Source organism: Microtus pennsylvanicus, chromosome 6, assembly GCF_037038515.1.
Source record: "Microtus pennsylvanicus isolate mMicPen1 chromosome 6, mMicPen1.hap1, whole genome shotgun sequence".
Lineage (NCBI taxonomy): Eukaryota > Metazoa > Chordata > Mammalia > Rodentia > Cricetidae > Microtus > Microtus pennsylvanicus.
The window spans coordinates 112,443,515-112,470,993 of NC_134584.1; the positions used below are offsets into that span (position 1 = coordinate 112,443,515).

General features: G+C 41.0%; 1 protein-coding gene across 4 annotated transcripts in view; it reads left to right on the forward strand.

Annotated features, from left to right (window-relative positions):
- Window positions 1-27,479, forward strand: part of Cntnap4 (contactin associated protein family member 4) — a 280,867-nt gene that overhangs the window by 137,073 nt on the left and 116,315 nt on the right. For all 4 annotated transcript variants that reach the window (XM_075977396.1, XM_075977397.1, XM_075977394.1 and 1 more), the window contains exon 4: window positions 10,787-10,934. In XM_075977396.1, coding sequence (XP_075833511.1) covers window positions 10,787-10,934 — 148 coding nt within the window. The remainder of the gene's footprint in view (window positions 1-10,786; window positions 10,935-27,479) is intronic.

The following is a 27,479-nucleotide window of genomic DNA, read 5'->3' on the forward strand; positions in this document are numbered from 1 at the left end:
GCTCCTCCACCCTTCCTCTTCCACGGTGTTAAGTTTTGGGCTGTTTTCTGGATGTCCTGATCCTGTTGACTTCTTTCCCATGGGTGAGACCAGAAGGCTTAGGAGGCTGGAGGGACTGACAGAGCCTCTCTAGTTGGAAGAATGTCTGGAAAAGCATTTGGCCATAAATGCTTCCATAACTTTTGTTATGGAAGACTCAGTGACTGCTACCTTTTTCTCCTGCCAGACCAGACTCTTAGAGTCTGATACAAAGTCTGCAAGTGCTCAGAAATGTGATCCTCAGGAAGACTCACTCAGCTGATCTTTGCTAATCACTCTCAGGCAATTCATCAGGATTTTCATGAGTGCCAGTCCTGGCTCAGGGTACCGGAAATTGTGGTTCCAAGTAGATGTATCTCTGTCTTTGTAGGAACGTGTCTCTTTGCATTTCAGGGTGGTGGTTTTCCATGTACATGAGTCAGTGAAAGTTTATTCAATAAATTCTCATCAGACACTAATTTCTCATGGTCCCAGAGCTTGTCAAGGTAGACCTTAGGTCAAGGTATTGGCTGACGTGCTTTTAGGTTGGAGTTTGTGGCAGTTAATTAACATTATCATCTTGACAGGTTTGGAATTGTTCAGGAAATATGCCTGTGGGTGTGTTGTGATGGTGTTCTCAGAGAGTTCTGATTGAGAATGAAAGAGAATCGTGAATAAGGGTGGTACCATCGCATGGTCTAGAGCAGTGATTCTCAACCTTCATAGGACTGCAACCCTTTAATACAGTTCCTCCAGTTGTGGTGATCCCAACCATGAATTCTTTTTGCTGCTACTCCATAACTGCAATTTTGCTATTATTGTGAGTAGTAATGTAAATATCTGATATGCAGAATGGTCTTAGGTGATCCTTCTGTAAGAATCATTTGATGCTCAAGGGGTCAAGACCCACAAGTTGAGATCCACTAGTCTAGAATCCCAGATTGAATAAAAACAGGAACTAGAAGAAGAAAATAAATTGAGTATCAGAATTTATCTTTCCTTTTTGACTAGGAATGCAATGTTATACTCTACCTCATGATCCTAGGAGAATGTTGTGTACATGTGCTCATGAGTGTGTACATTTTCTCCTGTGCACATATGCACTCATGTGTGTGGTGCATATGCTCATGTCTGTGCACATGCATGTGGGAGCATGTCCATGTGTCCATGTGTGCGCGTATGCATGTGCTCATATCTGTGTGCACACATGTGCTCATGTGCATGTAAACATGTATGCTCGTGTGTGTATACACATGTACTCAGGTGCATGGGTGAACACATGTGCTCATGTGTATGTATAAGTGAGTGCCCATGTGTGTGTGTGTGTCTATGTGAGTGTCCATGTGTGTGTGTGTGTCTATGTGAGTGTCCATGTGTGTGTGTGTGTCTATGTGAGTGCCCATGTGTGTGTGTGTGTGTCTATGTGAGTGCCCATGTGTGTGTGTGTCTATGTGAGTGCCCATGTGTGTGTGTGTCTATGTCAATGTGTTTTCATGACAGTAAATTTTCCTATAAGAACAGTATTTGGTGTTATTAATTATTTTCTCTTGTGTGCAAGATATTAAATGAGAAAAACCGAACAGGCAATTAGAGGCCTACAAGCAGTCTTTCTATTCACTTCTGCTGGCAGCAAGAGGCAATAAACCTGACTGCATACTTTGCTACAGTTTCAATTGAGAAAGTGGAAATATTACCTTTTAATCTTAAAAATTATTATTTTCTTGGGTTTCTTTGAGGGATTTCTTAATTTCTTTCAATTATTTGTTTGTCTTCTCCGTTTCTTTAAGGGAGTTTTTCTTTTCCTTTTTAAAGGTCTCTATCATTTTCATAAAGTTACGTTTAAAGTCATTTCTTCTACTTCTTCTGGGTTAGAATGACCAAGTCTTCCTGTTGTGTGATTGCTGGGTTCTGGTGTTACCATGTTGCCCTTTTAGGTGGTTGGAGGAATTATTGCATTGGCACCTACCCATCTCTTCCTTCAAATGAGGCCAGTGGTGTCTTTGCATCTTGGTCCAATCCTTGCTGTGGATATATGAGTGTTTGGAGTTTTTCTTGGACTGATCTGTACTGTCAATGTCTGTCTCAAAAAGCCTCTGAGGTCTCTATATGCCTGATCTCTTGGTCTTCTCTCCTGGTTTGCTCTCTTGGTGCTCTCTCTTAATCCCCTCAGTGTTGTAGCAAGCTCTCGGTCCCTCTTAAGTCCCCTCAGTATTGGAACAAGGTGTGTTTTAGAGTTCCACCAAGGTTACAGGAGGATAGGAGGGTTTGGGGGTGGGGTGTTGCTAGTAGTTTGCTTGGTGGCTGGATTGGTTTGGGTTTGGGGGGAATCCTAGAAGCAGAAAACTTTCAGCTGGCTGGCTAGAAAAGCCAAGGGAGTTGGGGGAGGGGCCTGTGGTTTTATCCCACTGGGGAGGTCCTAGAGAGTGGGGTGTTCTGCCATGTGGCTGTTCACTCATCTCTTAAGTCCCCTCAGTACTGGAGTAAGCTGTGTTTCAGAGTTCCACCAAGGTTACAGGAGCCCCTTTTCAACTCTTACACTGCCATTACTACTTATGCCTGAAAACAATGGAATTACATTCTCATTGAAAATCGAGTCAGCTCAATATTTGTAGCTGTGGTTCTGATGTCTTCTTTGACATATGTTTGCAAGTTTTTCCTATCTGGGTTCATGTTGGCAAATCCCTCGTTTTCCAGTAGTTTTTATTTTTTCTTTGCTTTTCTTTTGCACTTTTCAACGCTAAAGGACCTCTTGGGGGACACATTTAGTCAAGATTTATAACTGACATCAAATAAGAAAGAGATTTTTATTTGACAGCCTGTGGCTGTGATTTAGCCAGTGTCTCTGTGTTAACTGACAATGGCAAAAGAAGTTGCATTTGGAAGCAGGTCGCGTGTAGGTCACACGTAGGTCACTGGAATTCTCATAATAAAAGAGATCAATAACGACAAGAGGATTCTCATGTTTGCCTGTCTGTTTGTTGCATTGAATTTCTGCTGTTGCTGCTGTTTATTTTGGCTGGAGCTGGATCAATTTATATGCAGTCTGAGTCTGCTCTGTAACTATGTATAACTGGTCCCCTGCTTCTGATTTATGACAGTGACGTTTCATGGCTCCCTATCATTTGCCACAGGCAGGAGTTTCTTAAACATCTTGGCTTTTATACATGGCTTGTTCAATTAATATTTGCAGAAGAAATTAGTGCTGTCGCACCTCACCACAAACCTTAGAATCGTTTAGGAAATTCTTTAAAATTCTGTGAATTTTTAAAATTAATTACCTTATGAATTCTCTTGGCTGCATGTACTTTTCAGTCCTGAATATCAGACCTTGGCCTTGCACATGCTAGGCCAGCACTGTGCTACTGAGCCCCATCCCTGTCGTGGTTCGATTGCATCTCTACGTCATCCATGAATATCACATGGAGTATAGAAGTCAACGAGTCAACCAGGAAAGAAAATACAATTAAGCTTTTCAATTTTTATCATATAAGCCTACATTTTGCTTCTAGATATTTTCATATTTAATGACATGTTGGCGTCGCCTCTTACACTCTGTATATTTGAGGGATGCCTGTTTATTTGCAAGAGTCTTACGAACAGTGTCTCTTATTTTTATCCTTCTCCAGTAGATTGGAGAAAATGAAAAGCTCAATAGAATCTTACTCTTTTCTATGAAAGGAGGTGTATAGAGCTGAGTCCCAACACAGCCATAATCTAAGCAGCATTATCCTCAGATGTATGAAATAGTTTAGATACGAACTGTGAGACAGAGGGAAACACTTTAGAAAACAGATCACCCTTCCTCCAGGGTAGGTGTTTTGCGTTCCTGTTCTGCTGTTTTGATGACTTTGCTGAATTATGAGCTTCGGAGTCGAAACAGCCTGGAATTAAATTCTTACTTAGCCACTTTCTGGCTGTGTGACTTTAGACGCCTAACCTCTATAATTTTCATTTTCCTCAGTTGTAAATGGGGGACAAAAATAACTGCTTCACAGGGTTGTCACCAATATCAAAGTCGCATAAAACGCTTCAGCTGTGTTCTAGCCCGAGTGACAAATTTTCATGCGGAAGACGTTTAAATTGATAATGCAGAACACAGTTGCTCTGTGCTGTAATCTGACGCTTGCCTTTTCCAAGCTTTGCATGTTGAAGTCCCAATCATTAGGGCAGTGGTGTTTGGTGGGTAGGGCCTGTTGGGAAGGGGTTAGCTCTAGGGTATTCATGGAAGTGCCATTAATGCTTTTATGAAAGACACATGGGTGCTATGGGAGATCCTTTGTCCTCTCTACCCTGTGAGCAGAACCATAGGCTTCTACAAGGCAGGAAGTGATCCCCACTGACAGTGAATCTGCTAATCTTGACCTTGGACTTTTTAGGCTGCAAAACTAGAATGATGGGAAAGACACTTTAAAAATGCTTGGACAGTTTCATATTTGTATAGAATGGATTTCAGTCATTTTCACTCTTGTTCACCCTTCCACTAAAGCATTTTTTTCCTTCCAATAAACCCCATCTCCTGCTTTCGAGTCTGCTTTTCGTGGGTGTGGCCCGCTGAGTCTAGAATTGCCTGGGTAGGCCTGGGTGGGATGTTATTTACTGGAGTATAGGCCGCTTGTCAGTGGCGATAGCACTGAAGAAAATGACAGCCCCTCTTGGAACAACCATCAGCTTCTGAAAGTCCCTCGGGGTAGGGGTGGAGCCTCATGGTCCCTCCTTCATCCATGACAAAATTTGGATGGGCAGGACCCAATCTTGTTTTTTTGTTGTTGTTGTTTTTGGTTTTTTTTTTTTTTTTTTGGTTTTTTGAGACAGGGTTTCTCTGTAGCTTTGGTGACTGTCCCGGAACTAGCTCTTGTAGACCAGGCTGGCCTCGAACTCCCAGAGATCTGCCTGCCTCTGCCTCCCGAGTACTGGGATTAAAGGTGTGCGCCACCACCGCCCGGCCAGGACCCAATCTTGTGCACCTGTTGTGCAGGTCAACATGACTGCAATGGAGTTCAGGAGTGGTGAGTATGTTATGTCCAGTGGATATATTTTTGCTGTGTATTCCTCTATACTCTGGCTCGTACCTTCTTTCTGTTTACTGTTTCCGAACATTCCCTGAGCTTTGGAGTGCGCGGTGTAGATACCACTTTAGAGTCAATGACTTCAGCATCACGCATTCTCAGCATTTTGGCCGGTTATTGGTTTCTATATTAACCGATGACCACTGTAATGGGAACCTTCTCTGATGAAGGCTGTGTGTATCCCTAATCAAGGGATACAGACATGAGCTTATAGAAGGCAGTTGGATGTTATGACTAGGGGAAAAAAATGGCAGTCAGTTCTTAGTTACTGCCTCTGACTAACAGAACTGGGAATGAATTCGCTCTTGGGGAGCAAGTCAAACACAAAGCCTCAGACACAGATTTGGTGTAGGTTCCTTGGATTGTGCTGGTTTGTGAGTTGATTCCAGTGGGGAAAAGACATCACTTATTATTCTCCTTCTTAACCCTTAAATTTTTTTAGTCTCTGAAAAATCTTATGAGATAAAGTAGGGAGGGTGTAAGAACAGGACTTCTCCAGGAGCTGAGGAGGTGGGAGACCACAGTCTCAGATTCAGCGTGGCAGAGACGTTAGCTGCTTTTCTTGTCAAGGTCACCAAACTCCTGGGAAGAGATAACTCAAAGTGTGTGTGTGTGCAGGGAAGGGAGATTTGATTTGACTTCTGGTTTGACAGATATGGCGGAAATCTAGGAAAGCCTTGACTCCAGGCAGTTCTGTGGCAGGGGGAGCCACTGGCAGCAGCTGGCTAGCATCTCAGCTGACCAGAAAGAGAGAAATGGCTGAGACAGGATTGTGCAGTAGACATGAAGGCCCACACACCTCTGAATAGCCACTTCCTCCAGGGAGTCCCTGTCTCTAAAACCTGGAGCTGGGGAGAAAGTGTGGAAGCAGAGGTACCTGCTGAGATGCTTCTCACTCTGATTGCAGTAGAAGGCATTTGAGAAAGAGATTCCTGACCCCTCTCACAGCTCTTGCCTGGGATGGGGGGTGGGAGGGGAGAACTTCCTGATTGTCTAAAGTGCACCTCATGGAGGCTGGCTCCAAACCGAACTCTTAAAAGGAAGGAATAAATTTATCCATGTAGTGCAGTTTATTTTAAGAAGAAAAGAGAAGGGAGAAACGTAACTAAAATACAATCCCAAAAATACAAAAAAAAAAGGAAAATAAAGGGAAAAAGAGATTTAAATTTAAGTATTTCCTGCTGGCACCTGGATCCCAGTACCTGGAAGCTGAGGCAGGAGGATGCTGAGTTTGAGGCCAGTCTTGGCTCTATAGTGATCCCTGGTCCTTTTCAAAGAAGAAAACAAAACCAACAACAAACTCTGTTTTTTTTTGTTTTCTCTTTTTATTTAAAGGAATTTTGATGGTATATAAAAAAAGCCTTTTTTTTCATAACAGATTGAAGAATGTCTCCTTGGTAAAGTAGATGCATTTAACACTTGACAATGGGCCTTGAAACTTACATTTGTAAGGCAATGTGGGATCAATCTTGCACCCCCACAGATGCTCGGAAAACTTTCTCTGTAAGCGTCGCATCTAAAACTGAATCTTGGTTATTTGGAGATTTAAAGAAGGTAAACAGGTCAGGCAATGGAAAGCAAATAATGCCAGTCTGATTTTGATGTGAGAAATAGCAATGCTACATTTTTTTCCAAATGACTTTGCAGTGGAAAGATTTTTAAGGTCCCTGAGTGTTCTTACATGATGCTTCTGCCAGCCACATCACCGCCTGTACTTCCTATATAAATATCTTAATTTTAAAAATAATTATAAAAAGAATGCCAGCCTACTTAAAAATCCCAGGTTCCACTATCTTCAGCCCCACGATTTTGTAAGAGAGAACTGCTAAAAATTTTTCCTGTGCCAGGGAAGATATTTGTATTACTTATGCAAATGATATGTATTTTATATTTATACTTTATGTTTAAAATTTTAAATATCCTATAAATCAATCAGGTAAAAACCAAACATTGCCATCCACATAAGTTCCCATGCCATTTACCCATCTGTTATCACTGTCAATATGAGAATCTTTTCCCCCCAGTCCCTTAAGAAGCTGAGATCGTTGTAGTGCAGCTATCTGAATGTGTGAAATTCTATTAATTTTGGAAAAAATGTGATATCTTTTGGAAGGTCATCTAATTAATCATCCACCTGTTCACTTGGCAAGGGATTATAATTACAGATTACATTAGTCTGCCAGTGGCACCTAGGAACTAGAATCAAAGGTACGAGATGAACTGACAGACAGCACGTAGAATCCAGTATCTGGAAACCAGGCTGTCAGCTCTGACTGCACAGCACCTTCATGTGGAGAGCTTGTTCAGATGCATGTACACACATGCATGTGTGCACACCAATGTGTTTATGTATATGTGGTCCGGGGTCTGCAAAGCACATGAATATACAGGCGTACGTACACATACCACTGCCTAGGGTCATCCTGACACTTGCATATATATGTGTTGATACACACACACACACACAAACACACACCAATGCAGGGGAACATCATGACAGATGCATATACACATATTTACATACTTGCACAGCACACACACACAATATCTAGGGTCTATGTGAAACATGCATATACATGTATACATACACACAAACACACACACACACACACACGCACACACACCGATGCTTAGGGGTCTGCAGAGAAAACTTTAAAAAGTATTTCAAGTTTGAAGTTGTGCTTTGCCTTGCCCATCCTAAAAGAAAACTTAGAGTACATGGCTATCCAGTTTTCAGGCAGGTGCTCATGATCTGCCCAGAAATGGCAACCTCTGTGGTGTAGAGATAAGGTAGAATGGGGGTTTTGCTAGGGTGATAATCTTTCTTACCTAATCCTTACTGAAATGCTTTGACCAGTGAAATAGGAAAAGGGACTTTCTCAGAGGGCCTGACAGTCAGAGCCCAACAATTGTGGGGTTAAACTGCTCTTATGTTACATCCTGGGAAATTACACCAGCCCAGGAAGGTGTCCGCCAAAGAGCTGCAGCAATCTACAGCAATGATGGAAAGGGAAGGAGGAACATTTATGTGATCTAGTATGCCTGAGACATGCTGGATTGTTCCATGTCCTGAGCAACACAGCACATGGTCTTCAGAGGTTGGGCCGTGCTCTGCGAGGCCAGGTCATGGAGAAGCCTGCTGAGCTTTCTTTAATGTTGTTTTCAAGGCTGGTCTTCCTCAAACAGAAATGCCCATGTGTCTTGCTGGGAGTCACCTTGAGCCAAGCAGGGATTTCACTGCTGTGGTTGCTGATTAAGGCCCAAGCTTTCTTTACTGGAGCACTCCAGCTAGTTGCGTAAGATAAACAGAACCAAATAATAGGAAATGGAAAAACCCTCTCTCCTGCAAATGATGAGAAACAGGAAGAAAGGAAAATGGAAGATTTGATATGGGAGGCCACATATATGACCTTAGCAGCTTTGATGACAAAGAATTCCGTCTCAAATGGAGGCCGCAAAGATAGACGAGACAAGGGGAAATGATATGCAAGGGTCTCACCCAGGACTTACTCTAACCTTTTCAAGGAGATTCCATGTGACTACTCCTCAGTTGTGGTTGTCACACTTGATGAAGGATTTGGGTTCTGTCTGAGAGGCAAAGAAAACAGGGGAGGAGGTGCTCTAGTTCTGCTCAAGTCTTACAGACTGATCACTGGGGAAAGCATTGAAGTGGGGGCATGAATGGAGGCGGAAACAGAAGAAGGGAAGGGTCCAAGAGCAGGCTCTGATGACAGTTCTGATGAGAGCGTGCTTTGTGGAACGGCGTGGTCACAGTACGGATGGAAAGACAAGCTGTGTTAGTTGCTTTGCTTTTTGTTGGGACCAAATACCCATCAAGAAGGAAATGAAGGGAAGAGTCTACTGTGGGTTTATGGTTTGAGAGTAAGTCCATCATGGAGGGGAAGCCAGGGCAGCCAGAGCCTTGGTCCGGAAGCCGAGTGACACATGCTCAGTTTCCTTTCCCCATTTCAGCCAAGAATCCCAGCCCATTGGAGGCATCGTCCACATTCAGAGTCAGTTCTACTTTTTGGAAATCTTCTCATAGAAGCATCCAAATACAGTCAAATAGATGGTGAGAAGGAAAGATCACAGGTGCCCAGGTTTCAGACTTCTTTTGCGAGCAGCTAGCTACTCTGTACATCTGTGGAAATGCTCATGTCAGGGGAGCCTGAGAACACCGATGAGACAGGAGGAAGTAAACTCATTGCTAATGGAATCAAATTAAGCTGAGTTTTAAACATGCAATATAACTTTCTTTACAATATATTAGAAATTAGTTTGGTAAATAGTAATACAAAGTAGTAGTAATGGAGCCAGCTGCCTGTGTCCTCGCTTGCCTACCTGGTCCCTTATTTTTTTTATTTTTTATTTTTATTTTTTTGCTTTTTCGAGACGGGGTTTCTCTGTAGCTTTGCTGCCTGTCCCGGAACTAGCTCTTGTAGACCAGGCTGGCCTCGAACTCCCAGAGATCCTCCCTGGTCCCTTATTGATGAACATTGGGGAGATCTGTCATACTGAGCCTTCATCTGAAACAGCATCGTTCCTATGTCTTTGCAACATAAACCAATTGTGACCGTGGGAAAAAAGGAAGGAGGAGAAGGAAGGAGAAGGGTAAGAAAAGTTGGAAGAGACAGGTAGGGAAGAAATAAAGCTAAAATATAAACAATGGAAGCAGCTTCTGTTCCACGCTGTTTTCTTCATATGTGAAGTCCCATGCTAGGGAAGATAAAAATGGCTCCAGGCCGGAGATACACCTCAGAGCACTTGCTACCCTTGCAGGTTTTTGTCCTTCCTCTGCCCTTCACAGGCACCAGGCATGTCCATGGCTTCCTTAGACACATGCAGGTACTCATACACATAAAATAAAATAAATACATCTTTAAAAATATCTTCAGAAGTGGCTAAGATATTGAGTTCGGTGTCTGTTCGCAGGCAAGTTCTACATCAGCGAATGTGCCCTAATACTGTGGAAGGAACCAGCCCGGGCTCACTCAGTATAATGGTTTTTGCAGCCACCAGAGATTTTTTCCCCCACCTTTCTGACCTTCAATTTCCTCATCTGCAATTTGACTGTGCTGGCTTAGCGTCATTCCAAAGGTCTCTCTAGTTTTCCAGGGCCAGAGTCTGTAAGTCTAATCACAGGTCTTTCCAAATTCTCGTCGCTTCCAGTTCCCCCTTCCAGCTCTGGACAAGACTAAGGCAGTGTGCTGATGAAGCTTAGCAGGTGATAGAGAGCAGAGTTCCTACTGGGGGGAGGCCTTTGTTTATGCTAATGAGGGAGCCTAGAAAGCGCCATAGCCAAAGAAGGTGAGCAATTTCTTTGCTGAATCAGGTAATAGTTTTTCAATACGCAGAGATTATTTTCTCGGCTCTTTCCATGCTGTTTGCAGTGCTGGCAGCCGTAGGCACGCACGCTCTTACATTTAATCTGTGTTTGGCAGAAGCAATTTTTACTGAGGGTATCCTGGTTGAAAGCTGATTTAATGGGTGTGATGTAACTTAAAAATTTCTCTTAATACAAAGAAAAGCAGGTAGCAGTCACTTCCATGGATGGAGAGGCAAAACTGTTCATCTGATTTGAAAGTGACACTATTCACACACAGGAGTAAAGGTAAAGGCTGGGTGTGCACACAGTCGGTCATTGCAGGTGACACCGACAGTCTCCAGATACCCTGAGTTCCTTCTTCTCCCTTTTCTTCCAGGGTTTTGCTGGCAATGCGAACGCAGACAGCGTTGTGTACTATAGACTCCAGCCTTCAATCAAAGCCAGGTTTCTGCGCTTCATCCCTCTAGAATGGAACCCCAAGGGCAGAATTGGAATGCGAATTGAGGTGTTCGGGTGTGCATACCGTAAGTGTTTTGTTTACCCAGCACATTGAAACAGATATCAAAGCAGATGCTTGAAAAGCCACACTGCCCGCCGAAATAAATCAACTTTGTAGGTATGAAGAGAGACAGCAGACAGGAATGATTTCAGTTGAAAGCCATTTTTGTGACCCACACTTGCCAATATTTACAGGAGCATTCAACTTTAACGTTTGAACTCAGGGATGAAGTGTCTTTGTGCTCTCTCTCTCCCCATTGTGGGCGTGTGTGTGTGTGTGTGTGTGTGTGTGTGTGTGTGTGTGTGATTGCTCTTTACCTTGTTTTTTGAGGCAGGGTTTCTCACTGGTGTGGAGCTAATTGATTCGGCTACTAGCTGACCAGTGAGATCCAGGGATATGCTTATTTTGTTTCCCATCCCACTTCACCATAGTGCTGGGATTCCAAGGCTGTACCATTGGTCCTGGCTTTTTCCTGTGTGTGCTGGCGATGTCAACTGAGCTACCTCTCCAATCCCCTGAGTGTTTCTTATAGACAATGCACAAAGTAACTTATGGTTTTGCAAAAACACCCTGGTGTGTGTGTGTGTGTGTGTGTGTGTGTGTGTGTGTGTGTGTATGTATGTGTGTGTGTGTACCCATTTCTTACAAAACTATCATTATTAAGTAGGTCTGAGTATTTAGATACTGCATCTCCCCCAGTGGGTTACACTTAAAGCTTCAAGTCGGTACCCTCACTTTAAGTAAAGAGACAACAGTCCATCTAGTATGACCAGCCAGCTGTTATGAAAGCTGTCTTTTCTCTCTAGACTAAAATAATATGCCAAGGAATTCAGTTTTAAGTGTACCATGCCCTCAGCATAAATTAAAAGAGACAGCCAAGACCTCTGCCAGAATAGAAAATGCGTTTGAAATATCTTCACATAAAAAAGGCAGAAGCCACAGATTTCACTGTCTCCCCCTAATGAAGCGTTTTATTACATGTTCTTGTGGGGAAGAGCCCCACCTCAAGCCACAGCACCCTGGTGCGGCCTCTGTGAGAGCAGTGAGCTGGCTAGCAAGGTCTATCAGAAGGTCTAATCAGACAAACAGGTTGAGGTTTTGGGAGATTCAGGCATTGACCCAGTGTCTTACAACTAAGACATGGGAAACTTCAGAATAAGACCTCAGGACTGTCCAATTTTACTAAATCATTATCCCTCAGCAGAAATCTATTTGCTTATTTTTTAGCCACTAATGGTTTCTTATTTCATATGTAACCTATCACTTTGGGATGCTGTCCTGGCAATGTCCGGCTTCCTTTTTCTAACAGAGAAGAAAAGCAAATGTCAGAAAGAAGTCAGATGACTTGATGAGTCTTCAAAAATTTATTTTTAATAATCATTTTAATTGTGTGTCTATGAGTGCGTATGTGAACATGTGTGCAGGTGCCTGTGGAGGTCAGAAGAGGGCATCAGATCTCCTGGATCTTGAGTTACAGGTAGCTGTGAATTGACAAATGTAGGTTCTGGGGATGGAACTTGGTTCCTCTGGAAGAGCAGTTTGTAGTCTTAATTGTTAGGCCAGCTCTCCAGACCATTGATGAAGTTTTAAAAATGGTCAGGTCAAGAGATCATATTGTATAGATTTCCTGGAGTGCCTCATATTTTAATGATGTTCCTAGTATTAAATACCATCATCAATCAACATTTTTTCCCTTCAGGCTCCTAGAACAACAATAATGATGTTTGATGGAACAGTGATTCAATTAGCAACAGCACCAATACTAATATTAATAGCATTAATATTGCTAATTCTAGAAATAGAAGAACTTGCCTGAGTACTTACTAGATGCACTAGGGTGTTTCTTTGTGTGCATGTGGTACCTGTGTGTGTGTGTGTGTGTTTATACATGCTTATGTATATGGGAGTGCATGTGTCCATAGTATGTGGATGCCAGAGGTTGTTATCAGGGGTCTTCCTCAAACACCTTTTTCCAAGACTAGTCTTTCAATGAACCTGGAGTTCTCACTAATTCCACTAGACAGTCTTTGCAGGAAGCCCATAGATCCTTCCATGTCTGGCTTCCCAGTGTTAGGAATATAGGCATGTGTCCTTGTTTCTGACTTTTCATTTAGATGCTGGGAATCTAGACTGAGTTTTCCAGTTGACTAAGTACTTCTTATAGACACGAGACAAAGATGTTTATGACATCTCAAAGGGACCCAGGTAACTATGACAAGATAATGTTTCCCTTTTCCCATTTTGTTCACAAAAGAGAACTAAGGCTTGGGGATGGTTGACTTGCTCAGGTTGCACAGACAGGAAGTGGCAAAGCTGGGTTTGCAGCCCAGGACTCAAGCTCTTGCTTTCTGCAGCTCCTGGATCACAGAGCCGAGTTCCAGAGTAGCTTTCTCTCCATCCGCCCAGCTGGACTGATGGCTTTCTTGGCTTCCACAATCCAGCTTAGTTGCTCTGCGTATGTTTGTTTCTCATTTCATAATTTTCAGACCTGGGGAAAAACACCCTTTGGAAAATAGCCTACCCTAATCAAGTTCTGGAAGTCAGAACTTCGACAGTCTTATTTCTAACATATTATTATTATTATTATTATTATTATTATTATTATTATTATTATTATTATTGCAGTTCTGGGGATTGAATCTAGCACCTGTTATGCACTAGACAAGTGCTCGACCATGGGTCCATATACCCAGCCTATGTCTTTAAATGCTGGAGGTTATCCAAACTCATGCACGCATGATGGATAAACAAGACAACAGATACCAGACTGCTTTGTATTGACAATTGTATTCTCTATAGAGTGTTCATTTTGCAAAAATATTTACTACAGCAGAATAAGAGCTGACATTGATTGTGGACACACTGTGACATGGATCATTTTTAGAGACATTCTAATTTAATTCTTACATTTCCCAGGGTAAACTGAGTCTTGGGGAAATGAAGCAATATGTCCACTTTCAATACTTAATAACTTTAGAATTTTGACTGTAAATGCAATGCTGTTGTGCTGACACCTAATTATTGCTTATAATACCCATGAGGTAGTGTCTGATGAGCTTTAGGCTTCTTTGAGTTCTCTTTGATGCCATATGACTCAGGATAGCCTGTATCCTGCCTGTCCAGGCCCATAACTCTTTGAAATACCCAGTTTGTTGTGATTGCATTTGCTACTTTGAGGAAAAGTACATTTCCCACCTACCAATCAGTCTCCTTTTCTCCCTGACTCATGATTTAAGTATTAGTGGATTTTAAGCTCAAATACACAGAGTAAAATGGTATGACAGAGGCCAATGTAAAATGGTGGATGGATAGTTTTAAATTATTAAATGATGTTAAGTAAACAGTTTAATGGAAATATATTCTCATAGAGAGTCAGAAACTAACTTAAAGTTGACTTGGGTGTACATGACTTCTAGGAATAGGTTGGATCATATTAACTTTAATCTTTCAGTTGAATAGTCATCACATTCTCAAACTATTTATGTCATAATCCTTGCATGAGTGTTAGTTGATTACACATGATACCATAAAGCCAACAAGTAATGAACAGTTATTATGCACCAAAGAGCATTATTTGTAGGCATTTTCACAGTTGGTGCGAACAGCACAGAGGAGTAGGTACTTGAATATCACCATTTTATGCAGGCATAGAAGACAAGCAGAATTTTCTACCTAATGAACCATAGACTTGTTGTCAGTAACTGGGTATAGGAATAGTTGGAACCATTGGCTTTTTCCACTTATGAATAAAGGGGCCTGGATATTTTCAGCATAAGCACCAAGTTCTTTGATTTTGTTTGCCACACTTTTGAGTGGTGTAGGCAAGAACAGGCTAGAGTTTTCTAGACATTGGAGGGCATTCTGCTACAATGTCTGTAAATAGGAAACAATGGTATTTGGGGCATGGTCTCCTTCCCAGATAACAGCCATGGGATGCACTCACATAACTTAGTTCATGGACAGGCTTTGTCTGTGCTATTCATTCAAGATCAGTAAGCATCAAAGTGCCTCACATCTGACATGGAATGAAGTAAATCAAAGACAAATTGGGAACTTTGTCCAAAGTCGGGTAACATATATTAGACCAAAATCTAAAATGAATTATGTAATTTTCCCAAGTTAGTGCTCTTCCCAACTACTAGGACCTTGCGTCTATTCACAAATATGTTTAGACTGACTTTTTTTCCAAGAGAGAATTTTCCAATATAATAGTTATATGGAGAAAATCTAAAATAGCATATATTTTATTAAATAAGACAGTGAAACGTTGAAATGCATTGTACTCATCAAAGCAAAGTACTGTAGCTTATGAAATATTAAAGCTTCTTAATATGAGGGACAAAGATTGAGGTTAATAACAGAACTTGATAACAGTATGTTTTGAAATTAAGGTGTATTTTCACACAGTAAGATTGGAAGAGATTCCAGATAAAAAAAATTATTCCACTCAGGCAAACATGGGAAAGAGAGTTGATGGATCATGGAATGATTTACTTTAATTGTCAGCTTGATACAATCTAAAAGCACCTGGAAGAGAGTCTTAATGAGTAAGTTGTCTATATTGAGTTGGGCTGTGGGCATGTCTGAGGGGAGATTGTTTTAATCAAGTCAGTTAATGTGAGAAGTGCCAGCCCCTTGTAGGACACATCGCTCCTTAGGCTGGAGGATGAGTTTGCATTGTGAATGGTGACTCAGACAGAAATGGAGGTTATGTGTTGGGGGAGCTAAATATGTATATAGAAGCAGAATTGAATGCTTTTGATGTCACCTGTGCAAGCCAACTGGTGTACCATACTAGAGCAACAGTCTACCAATGGGGAGAAGGTCAGGGTCAAGAGTCTACTGCAGATGCCGAAGCATCAGAGCTTGGTTACAGTGTGACGGGACACTGAATCATTGCATCTAGAAAACTAGACTGGAGAATGAATAGGCTGCTGTGGAGGAGAACAGAGGGATAATTAATCCTGTTGTTGACTCCTTGAGTTCAAGTGCCTATGAAATATGAAGCCACTCCAGCCTTCATGTTGACAATATAGAACTGAAACTCTCATAAATTTACTTCTTAGTAAATCATAAAGTGTTCCCCCTGTGTCACTGCTAATAAAATAATGAAGTGCTAAATTTCAACAACTACTTGTACCTTAAAAATAATGGGAATGCTTCTCTACAACTAGAGCAGACCCTTCATACATTTAATATATTTATTTATATAATTAATATATTTTGTAACTGTATGTGTAATTGTGTGTGTGTGTGTACACCTGTGCATTACTTGTGGAGGTCAGAGGGCAATTTTCAGGAGTCAGTTCTCTCTTCCACATAGGTCCTAAGATGCAAACTCAGGTTGTTAGGCTCGGCAGGAAGCACATTTATGCCATATGAGTCCTATTTTTCACATTTTTTAAATGCCAGCTTCTTCCCATATTTTGTAATACACGTGCCTGCTAAAGTTATAGACTCAGGCTGTCCTGTGACCATTTCAGGGAAAATGGCTATTGTGAGACCCACCTGTAATTTTATTGCCCTCTGCTCCAACAAGCTCGAGCAACAACTGATTATGAGGAGGTGCCAGGTGTGTAGAAAACCCGTCTCTAAGAGACTGCTATGCTTTAACGTCAGCAAACCCTGAAGTTGTCTCTCGAGGACTGAGTGAAGCAGAAGCTAAATTTTATGGCATCAGAGGGAGAGTGGAAATTTTAGATATGTTGGCCCCTGCAGCTGTGAACACATTTATACATCCAGGGAAGAGATGGATGGAAGGGCATGAGTGATGGGAAGACAGGAAAGAAAATAAAATAAAGTCTTTGATGATTAGATGGGGAAATTCTTTGTGTTCCGAAGACAAACACAAGGATGCAAACAAAAGTCGGGTGGGAAAATAACTGGGTAAAAACATGAATGTTTCTGACATGCCTTTTGGGGGTGGAGCTTAAACCACAGGAGGTAATGTTCATAATTGTGAATGAGTTGCTTGGACAATTGTCCTTAGACTGAACTTAAAATTTCTTGTCTGTAATCTTGAGCAAGCATGTTTAGTTTGTAGCCTCTGGTCTCCCCCCGCCCCCCGCTACAGAATAAGAATATCCAACTATTTAGCCATACTGAATTAATTTCAGTTGCTGTAACATGTCAAAATTTTATAATTGTTCTAGCCCTAGGGGCTTTTGCATGATGCCTATAGCAATTGCTCGGTATTCTACCTTCGTTCTTCCACATAGATAATTGCCTTGCTCGTTCTCTTCCCTCAGCAAGTAATAGTTCCTCTCCCTTTCCCTGATACTCCATTTTCAGGCCAAGATATGTTTTTAGCTGTCACAAAACAGTCTTTCTTCTCCATGGTGCATTCTCACTGTACGGGTGCACAACAACTTCCTTTCTGCTATCAATCTTCTGCATAGATGGATGAGTGAATGGGAGCATTTTGGTGAACCTCAGGGAGGCTTCCCCTATCATCCACGCAGCATGTTCAACCCTGACAATCATGAACAGGGCATAGGGAAAAGTGAATGAGAAAACTTGATGAGAACAAATGTAGAAAAGTTCCGAACTATGGCATTTAATTGCTTAAATATTGACTATGTAAGAGGAAATTATGGGCTTTATTCATTGAAGGGAACATAAGTCAATCATTACAAAGCTCATGCTAACTTAAAAAAATAGGAATGTGAATTATCAATGCCCTGAACACTGAAGACTAGAATTATACACTGAGCCAGCTTTCCAATATTGCAATAGATACTTGCAATCCCCAACTCAAGAAGAGCAAACGTTTGCTCTGACTGTTTTGGAAGTTTAGCTCATGATCTACGGGCTTGTTGATTTGTAGCTTGGGATAAAGCAGAGCTTTATTGCAACAGAATGTGGCAAAGCTGTTCATTTCCCAGTTGGGATATGAATAAAAGAGAAAAAAAAAAGAGACTGGAGGTCTGCCGTGCCTTCTGAAGCATGCTGAAAGACTAGAAGACTATTAGAATGTATTTCTTAAGGTTTTCACTATTTCCTAATAGCAGGAGGCAAGCCTTGTCTACACAGACTGTCAGAGAACACTTATAAGATCCAGAGTATAACAATGCTGTCAGTAGATTTCAGCTTAGAAGACAAATATAGTATTAGAAGACTCCTGCAAAGCAGATAGTTACCAAGGTGAAGACAATATTTGTCTTAGCCAGTGTCCTGTTGCTGCGAAGAGACACCATGACCAAGGCAACTCTCATAAAAGGAAGAATTAAATTGTGGGCTTGCTTCCAGTTTCAGAGGGTTAGGGCATTGTCATCATGGCAGCACTAATGGCGTTGGAACCATAATTGAGCACTACATCCTGAATCTCAGGCAAAGAGAACTACACTGGGCCTAGTGTGAGCCTTTGAAATCTCAAAGTCCACACTCAGTGACATGCTTTTTCCAAAAAGGCCGTACCTTCCAATCCTTCTCAAATAATGTCATTCCCTGATGACTAAATATTAAAATATTAAAATATACGCACCAATGGGGGACATTTTTACTTAAAATACCATTATACTCAAAGAGAGCAACATAGTAATTTTCTATTTTAAGTATCCTGATCTATATGTGTCTAGTTAGGACAAAAACATTAAAAGATGTTCATTTATGAAAAAGAAAACCTATGATTGAACTAAATGCATATTTATTGAGCAAGTTTCTCATGGTAACTGCTGAAAGTTGACAGCTAACTTAGACACAGCTCCTCATCTGGCTGTTCATCCTATAAGACATAGCTGAAGGATGCTATTTTGTGCCAGAGTTTAAAAGAAACACAGCTCCCAGTCAGAGCAAAATTCAGCATTCAGAGTCTCTTTATTTGTAAAGCGTTTGGATAGTCCTAATAGTTTTACTTGATAAGTGGTGTTCTCTTAATACTGCCACACACATTAGTATAATACTAGAAAATGAAAAAAGAAAACTATGAAAAATCCATCAAAAATGTGTCTAAAGAATTCAGAAGTAATTGAGTAGGCTTGTGCCATCCCATAACAGAAACAGCATCAATAAAAAGTATCTCTAAAACTTCAAAACATGCCAAGTATATTTAAATGAAGGGATTCATGATAATATTTAATTTTTTAAGATTTATATTTGTTTTTGAAAATTATGTGTGTGTGTGTTTCAATGTGCATGTGGGTGCAGTATCCATGGTGGCCAGAAGAGGACGCTGGATCCCTTGGAGCTGGAGTTAACAGGTGGTTGTTAGCTGCTAAGTATGGGTGCTGGGAACCAAATGTGGAGCTTCAGCAAGAGCATAGAGAATCTTAACTTCTGAACTATCTTTCTAGTTATGCTTCTCTCTTCTCTTCTCTTCTCTTCTCTTCTCTTCTCTTCTCTTCTCTTCTCTTCTCTTCTCTTCTCTCCTCTCCTCTCCTCTCCTCTCCTCTCCTCTCCTCTCCTCTCCTCTCCTCTCCTCTCCTCTCCTCTCCTCTCCTTCTCCCCGCCCCCCCCCTCTCTCTCTGGACAATTTGTGGGTGGTAGTGTTCCCTCATCCCACCAAGTAGGTTCCATTGATTGAATTCAGTTCATCAGGCTTGGAAACGAACCCTTTTGCCCACTGAGCTATCTCACTGGTCCCGCAATTACCATTTTTAACAGCCCCATTAGTCACATAGGAGAGATATTAAGGTTCCAATTTCTTATTTTGAAAACCAATAAAAGAAGTGAAAGCTGCATTTCTTTCATAATCTCTATAATAATCTATAATATGAGGTAATCAAATACAAGAGAAAAGAGTGTTTCTTTTTTTTCCTTTTAACTAGGAAATAATATAAAGAAAAGGTGGTATTGAAAATATGCTCACTTGGCAACCTTGGATAAAGAAATGGATTGCAGTAACTACAAATGTTCAAAAGAAGATTAATGACTTTCCTTTTTGGTACGTTGAGTCAGAATAGCTGTGATTGGGTTGATGTGCTACCCACAAGTAAACAAACTAGGTAGATTTTTTTTTTTATAAGCTGACTCAGAGCTCTAAAATTCATTTCAAAGCAGGTATAAACTTGAAAGCATTTGATTCTCGAAAGCCAAGAAACACATTTCCGGAGATTTCATATTCACCCGGCATTTTCTAAGGGCAAGAAGAAAGTTTCCCTGTCATTCCAGATTTAGGAGACAGAGGTCAGAGCCAGGTCCCCAGAGAGGCTAGGAATTGAGAAGGGAATATTCAAAAGAAGGTTATCAATGAGAACTCGCGCTTTGGCTGCCCACCCGCGCTTTGACTGATTCTTGAACGCTGTGTGCCTTTTTAAAATTAATTTATTTTTTTAATTTCTTTTAATACCAACCACAGTTGTCCCTCCCTCCCATCCTCCTGCTCCTCCCCACCTCTGCACCCCCTATTCACTCTCCAGAAAAGATAAGGCCTCCCATGGGGAGTCAACAAAGCCTGGTACATCTAGCTGAGGCGGGACCAAGCCCCCCTCCCCGCCAAATAGTGCTTCCTGTGAGCCGTTTCCATCTTCTTCCATGTCATCCCTTCAGCCTTTTCCATCCTCCTCACAGTACTCGCTCACTGTCTTTCATTTCCTTGCCTTGCGTCCATTTATATATGTGTTCACCTATTCAGTGAATTACTGCAACAGCGGAAACATACCTGGTTGCCAATCTACTTCAAACACATCTACTCAGTCTTTTCTGTAACTCTGCTCTTTTCTTTCCTATATCACTTACAATTTGGAAGTCCTTCTGGGCCCAGTAAATAGATTAATGTCTGTTGCTTAGGATTGGAGGACTTTTGAGGACAGGATGTGACCCATGGCTGCAATTGTAGCTTCCATGGTGTCATGTGGCATAGTTCATGTGTAATAACAATTGACAAATAGACTCATAAAAGCTATTTTTATACAGGTAATAGAGAGATGACTCATTGGTTGGAGCATGTACTGCCCTTTTAGAAGTTCCTTTTCCTGTACCCATATCAAGAGGCACACAGTTGCCAGTAACCCCAGTTCCAGAGGATCTGATGCCCTTTCTGGCCTTTGAGGACAGTAAACACATGTGCACAAACCTAACACAGACTCATACACGTAATTTAAAAAAAAACTTTAAAAATATTTTGATATAAGAACAACTACCTGGGGCTCATAGGAACTCACAGAGTCTGAACTGACAACCAGGGAGCCTACACCCTCTGCATATATGTGCTTATCATAACTTGATATGTCCTATCACAGCTTGATATACTATGCTTTGATGATACCCCCGGGAGGCCTGCCTTTTTCTGAACAGAAGCAGAGAAGGAATGGATTCCAGGTAGGGGGAGTGAAGAGGGGAGGGGGGAATAAGGAATGAGAGGAGAGGAGGGAGGAGAAACTGTGGTCAGTATGCAAAATAAGTAAATAAATTTAATTCAAGTATTTTGATATAAATTAAATAATGAGTTAGTACATAAAAGTACAAATTTATTACATTCAAAATTTAACAGTAGATCAAAGGAAAGGATATCTTCAAGGTGAATAAATAATATCCTTATCAAAATGGCATTACTGTCATCAAGGTAGGGACTCTGAGGTACTTCTGTTTGATCTCTATAGCATCTTAGTAATATGAAACATGAAATTTAATCTCTGCATCTTCTAAGCAAAAAAAAACCCAAGTATTTAGGTTACTTTGGTTATGTTACAGAAGTCAATAATCAAACTAGAGACCGAAATACAACTTGCAATCTTCCCATGACACACTCACTGAAAACCTTGCCAGAGCTGATGCTGAGGGTTTCGTCTACCCGGAAAGTTAGATTAGACTGATAGTTAAGTGCAGGAGTCGTGGACAGCCCCTCAGTCCCTCGGCGTAGTGCTGACTTTACCTCCGTCTATTTAGAGCTACAGCAGGAGAGTCACTGTTCTTTGTGGTTCCGTGTAGAGCTTGCTTCTATGTCTCCTTCCGTTTCATGGTATTCGTTTGCGTTGCTTTAAAAGTAGGAGCCCCTTCTTAAATCACCCTGGGCATTTTTAGGCTTCTATGCAAAAGTAGTATCACCCACTCTCTGTTGATTTCTTGAGTGCTTGGTCTCCCGCCTGATTCAGTAATGCAGGTCCCAAGTGCCTATTCATCACCCCGCTGCTCCAATGTCTCACTATAGAAAGGTTTAACAGTGACTCCAGATGATTCATTTCTTCGTTTAGTAACTCATGGGTAATAATTCTCAAATAATCAGTAGGATTGATTGCTCTTAAATGCTGACTTCACTTTTAACCAAGAAGAGTTTGGCCTATAGCCCCTTTCTCTTGCTCTTGGAAGGTCTAGATTAATTTTATTCTTTGATCTTTAAGGATAGAACTCTTTTCATGGTTATGTGTGCGTGCCTACATATGAGGGCATGCATTTGTATTTGAGTATGTGCACAGCTGAGTGAAGGTGCCCTTGGAGGCCACAGGGAGGTGCCAGACCCCCGAAAACTGTAATTAGTTGCGAGAAACTGGACATGGGTTCAGTGATTCAAAACACGGTCTTGTGAAGGAACCCTTAACTGCTAAGCCATTTCTCCAGTCCCTAAAGAAAAATTCTGATTCAATTTATATTTTGGAGGTAATTCTCCCCAAATGAACAGAAAACTTAATTATCTTTTTCATGAAGAATCTTTTCATGACCTTTAAATAAGATTAATTTTCTCTTATTGGAGGGATAGTTTTCCAGTTCATGCATTTTCTACTCCAATCCTTTTCTTTTAAGGTTTTAGTCATCTGTCCTCATCAATAATAATATGATTCATAGTATAACTTGCAGAATCAATTTGTCCTGAAGTATCTTTCAGGGGAAAAAAAATCTCTCAAACCTCTGAAACTTTCTACAAGAACCAACGATAGTATAAATAAATAAAGCGTATTCATTTTCCCCGGTACAATTCAGTAGGCAATGAGGTTATTTGATTTCGGAAAATAGGCCTCTGTAACCTACATATTCGTCCAGTCAAATCTTCTTGATGTAATCTAAGTCAGCCTCATGGGGGAACCTGCATTCCCAGGTCTCAAGTTAGGAGTCTACAGCTTCTAATTCAGTGGTGACCCGGCAGAGCTTAAGATGGTGACCGTTTATGGAAGACCCAAGAAACAAATTTCTTAGCTTTAATTATTTTTAGCTTTACTTAATTAAAAAATTAAAAATCATTTAATATGTTTCTTTGTATGCCCAGGCATTCTATGGCATGCTCCTGGACAAAGATCAAATTGCAGGAATCAGCTCTTGTCCTTCTACAAGTGGGGCCTGGAGATTAAATGTGGGTCATCTGAGTTCGCAGAGCAAGAACCTTTACCTACTGAGCCATCTTGGCAGCCCAGTTTGCTTTTTGTTATGGCTGGGCCATTTAAATTAAGCCCTCTTTTTGTTAGTGATCTCCTTGGGGTGGGGGAGACTATTGCTTTGAAAAGTGACAGCTCTTTAGGATTCAAAAATGCTCAGACTTTTGGAGAACACAGGACTGGGTGCAAGGGTGGGGTAGGAAGAGTCAGGTGCAGGACAATATATCAGAACGATAAGTGGGCTTGCACGTGAAGTACGTGCAGGTAGAGACAGTGCCTGCTGCTCCAAGAGGTACAGCATATCCGCAGCCCGCGGACATCCTTCTTGGAGGCTGCGGCAGAGCAACTGTCTTATGCATCTCAGACAGCTCTGGGGACCCTGCCCTGATCCGGAAGCAGAGCTCTGAACGAGGGCATGACTAATCACATCTCAGGGATGTGTGTCTTCCCGTGGATGGTAAGCTCTTTGAACAATATGAAAGCATGCGCTTTGCTTTCCTGCAACACTTCATCTGCTCTGTACTCGCGGAGACCTCTCCATAAATACGGGCTGAAGGAAGGAGGGCAGAATGCCCGTTTCTGGAGCATTCCTTCCGACACAGCTCCCTGAAAGACGTTTGTATATTTTCTGTCGGAGAGCTTTCCATTCCACGGAAGATTACATTTCTGCATCATATAAGGAAAGCCAGACTATATATGGAGTCACCAGGTGACTGGGTTCAAGCCTACAGTCTTTCTGAGTCTCCTCTTTCCTCAATTCTAGCTTTAAATAAGCAGATTTCAGATGGCAGTATTCACTGAGGAGGATTCAGGTCACCCACAACTGCTACTGTGTGTCAGCTCAGGGGGAGATGACAGACAGAGAGCCACAAACCCCACAGCTGCCTCAAATCATCCTCTCTGTACAACTTGGCAATGATATGGATACTGAGGAGCACTGTGTGCGTGTGACTGCATGGGTGTGCCTGTGTGTGTATGCATACATGAACGTGTGTGCATGGGTATGTATATAGGAGTATGTTTGTGTGTGTGAGTGCTATGTATATGTGTGTATGTGCATGCATATGTGTGTGTATGAGTATGTGTGTGTGTGTGTGCATGCATGTGTATTTGTGTGTGCATGTGCCTTGTGTGCTCTTCAGAAATTCATTGTTTTAAAGAATCAGAAATCAACCCAAGTATTTAATTATTTTGAGCACCTCTTTTCCTGCTCAATATTCTAATAATAAATAATAGGTTAGCATTAGCAGCAATGAGTGTTCATTGATTACTTGTTACTATGTGGATAAACATTCATACAACAAATCTGTGGAGAATATACTGTTACTCTCATTTCATGCATGAAGAAGCAAGACAAAGAGGTTAAGTAATTTGCTATGAGACAGAAAAAAGAAACACCCCTACTATTATTGTTTGGATACGAGATGCCCCCCCCCCCCCCGCAGGGCTTGTATCTGAGCATGTGTCCCTGTGATGCTGGCAGTATTTGTGGATGGCTGTAGAAATTTTAGGAGGCGGGGCCTGACTGGCAGAAGTCAGCCACAAGGTTCAGGCCTGTGAAGGTTTCATATTGGCCCGGTTTGCCTGCTCTCTCTGTTTCCTAGCCCCCATGATACTTTGGTGTCACAGATTCTACCTTCCCTGCCAGGCTAGAGTCCTTAGGACTCCAAGAGACAAAATAAATCTCTGCTCTCATATTTTTTATCTGTCAAGTATTTTACCACAAGGACACAAATCTTAGTCCCTAAAACCAAAATGTAAAAATGTCGTGGTGCCTTATGCAGCAAAGGCGCAATTGCTGGGGGGCTCCCTGGTTTATTTTGGGGACCCTATGTAATCAGAAAGGTCTTTTATGAGAGGGAGGTGATGGGTTAGAGAAGATAGTTTCAGATATTTCTATCATTTGTTTTTATGCCTTTGTTAGGGTTTCTGTTCACACACACACACACACACACACACACACACACACACACACACGCACACACACACACAGCAAAAGCAACTTAGGGAGGAAAGGGTTGATTTCACTTATTCTCCTACATTACAATCCCATCATCAAAGAAGGTAAGGCAAGAACCCAAAGCAGAAACCTGGAGACAAAAACTGAGTCACAGAAGAATGCTGCTTTCTGATTTGTTCTCTCTTTGTGCCTTGATTGTTCTGTATTCTCATACATCCTAGAGTGGGTGGTTCTGCAAAGCATAAGAAGACAGACTGAGCAAGTCACAGTGCCTGGTCTCTCCCACATCAACCACCCATTAAGAAAATATCCCACAGGCTTGCTTCAGTCAGTCTTACTGAGGCATTTTTGCACCTGTGGTTCTCTCTGCTCAGACAACTCTATCTTGTATCAAGTGAGAGGAAAAAAAAAACTAGGGTGTTTCATGTATCAAAGACAGTGCTTTGTGCTGATGGTTTCACATGTCAAATAGTTACATAAATAACTTTGTAAATATAATAACAAAAGGGAGATGGTTGTCAATGAGCATAAAGTTAACATGAAAATGTCAGGGAGAACAGTGACTGCTTTCCATCCCTTCCTTCCAAAAGACATTGCTTATATACATGTGGAGTGTGTGATGTGATTGTTATTAATATACTCATTTCCATACTTCTGTAATTTTTTCTTCAGGAGCCCCTTTGTTGAAGGGACTCTACCTTCTACTTCAGAGGTATTAAATTATTTCTTGTCATAGCAGTTTCTCAACAATCCTTAGATTTTTGTTTATGGCAGTAAACATGGACATATTGGGAGAATACATAGACTTCTTGAAATGAGATGCCACAAGTGTAATCTAGTGTATGAGGAGAAGATATGGTTGGAAACTATAGAGAGAGGCTTGGTTGCATATGAAGACCTGCCTGAGACTCAGACTTTTAGGTATGACACCTAAGTAAGCTTTTTTTCAGCATCTTAGTCAGTTGGTCTTCTCTTCTCCCCCAGAATGTCTGTTACAGCTCATAACAGTTTTGTTAATATATTTGCTCATCTTCTCTGTCTGTAAGATCCATGTTGGCATACTTATCTTGAATATTTTCTACCTGGAATATTTAGTGCACAGTACCTCTGACATGGTAGACTGAGTATGTTTATACTAAGTACTTCACTGACATGCATAACCATGTACCTGTGAAGTCGGAAGTAGGTAAGAGTCAGAGAAAATAGCAAGTGGCTTCAGTTTGAGGGATAAAACATTTCATCATTGCTTTAGGCATCAATTGTCCAAGATTTTTTTTTCATTACCTTATTTTGCTGACAGAAATATTCCAGGCCCCCAAGCTTGAGGTGCCATGGAAGATGGATACAACCATTATAATGTAATAATAACAATAGTGAAAAAGAGAAGAAAAAAAAGAAATAGTAGGCTAAAGTAACATGGTCTGTTTTTATGGGGGAAAAATCTCTTGGTAGCTAATTCCAAAAATAGTCTTTATCTATAATAAAATCATTACTCTGATAGTTGCCTCTAAGCAATACATTAACTCAGAGATAACTCAGAGGTAACTGCATTGCTCCAAATGTGTCAGCATTTAAAGTCTATCTGGCTGAAATTTTTCTTAATTTATTGCTATCTAATAATGGTAAAAAAAACATCATTTGTGTTTGACAAAGAGTTATGCTTTAACCATACACATTCATTTGGTTATATAACAAGGAATGATTGTTCAGCTAACATTATTCTTTCTAAGGAATGTGATGTTTATTCATGTGTACTTGGCGAATAAATTCTTTATAAGCATATTAACAAGATGTAAAAAACAATCAGACCCCCAGGTCTTCAGAAGAGAACTTCATAGAATAGTGAAAACATTTAGGGTTGGTGGGGGTAACTAACAGTTTCCAGGGTGTAGTGGATAGTCTGAATCAATACATATTTGGGAATAGAAGTAACTATAATAATTTCATCAGATCAAACATGATGAGTAAGCTATAATGTCATGCTGTTGACTGAAAGAAGTCAGTTTACCCGTTAAAAAACAGTTTCTTATTTTATTGGGTTTCTCTAACCCCTTCATTTCTTATATAAAGTACTCTCACAGTAATTGCTTTAAAAAAATCTTTGGTTTGTAAAACAGAAAATACAGTGAGGATTTCTGAGTATTATTGGTTTCATTTTCTGGGGGTGCAAACTGATTTTGACAGATGTACTGTTATGTTACCAGTATCACATGACATCTTTTTGAAGATAAACTGAATAAGAGTAAGCTTGACAATGAGTAGGTAAGACGCTGTCAGATAGCTGAAGGAACAGACTGGTGTCAAAGTATGGCATAAACGCCGTAGAATAAACCTCACAATACCATTAGGATAATGGCTCTCCAATGAT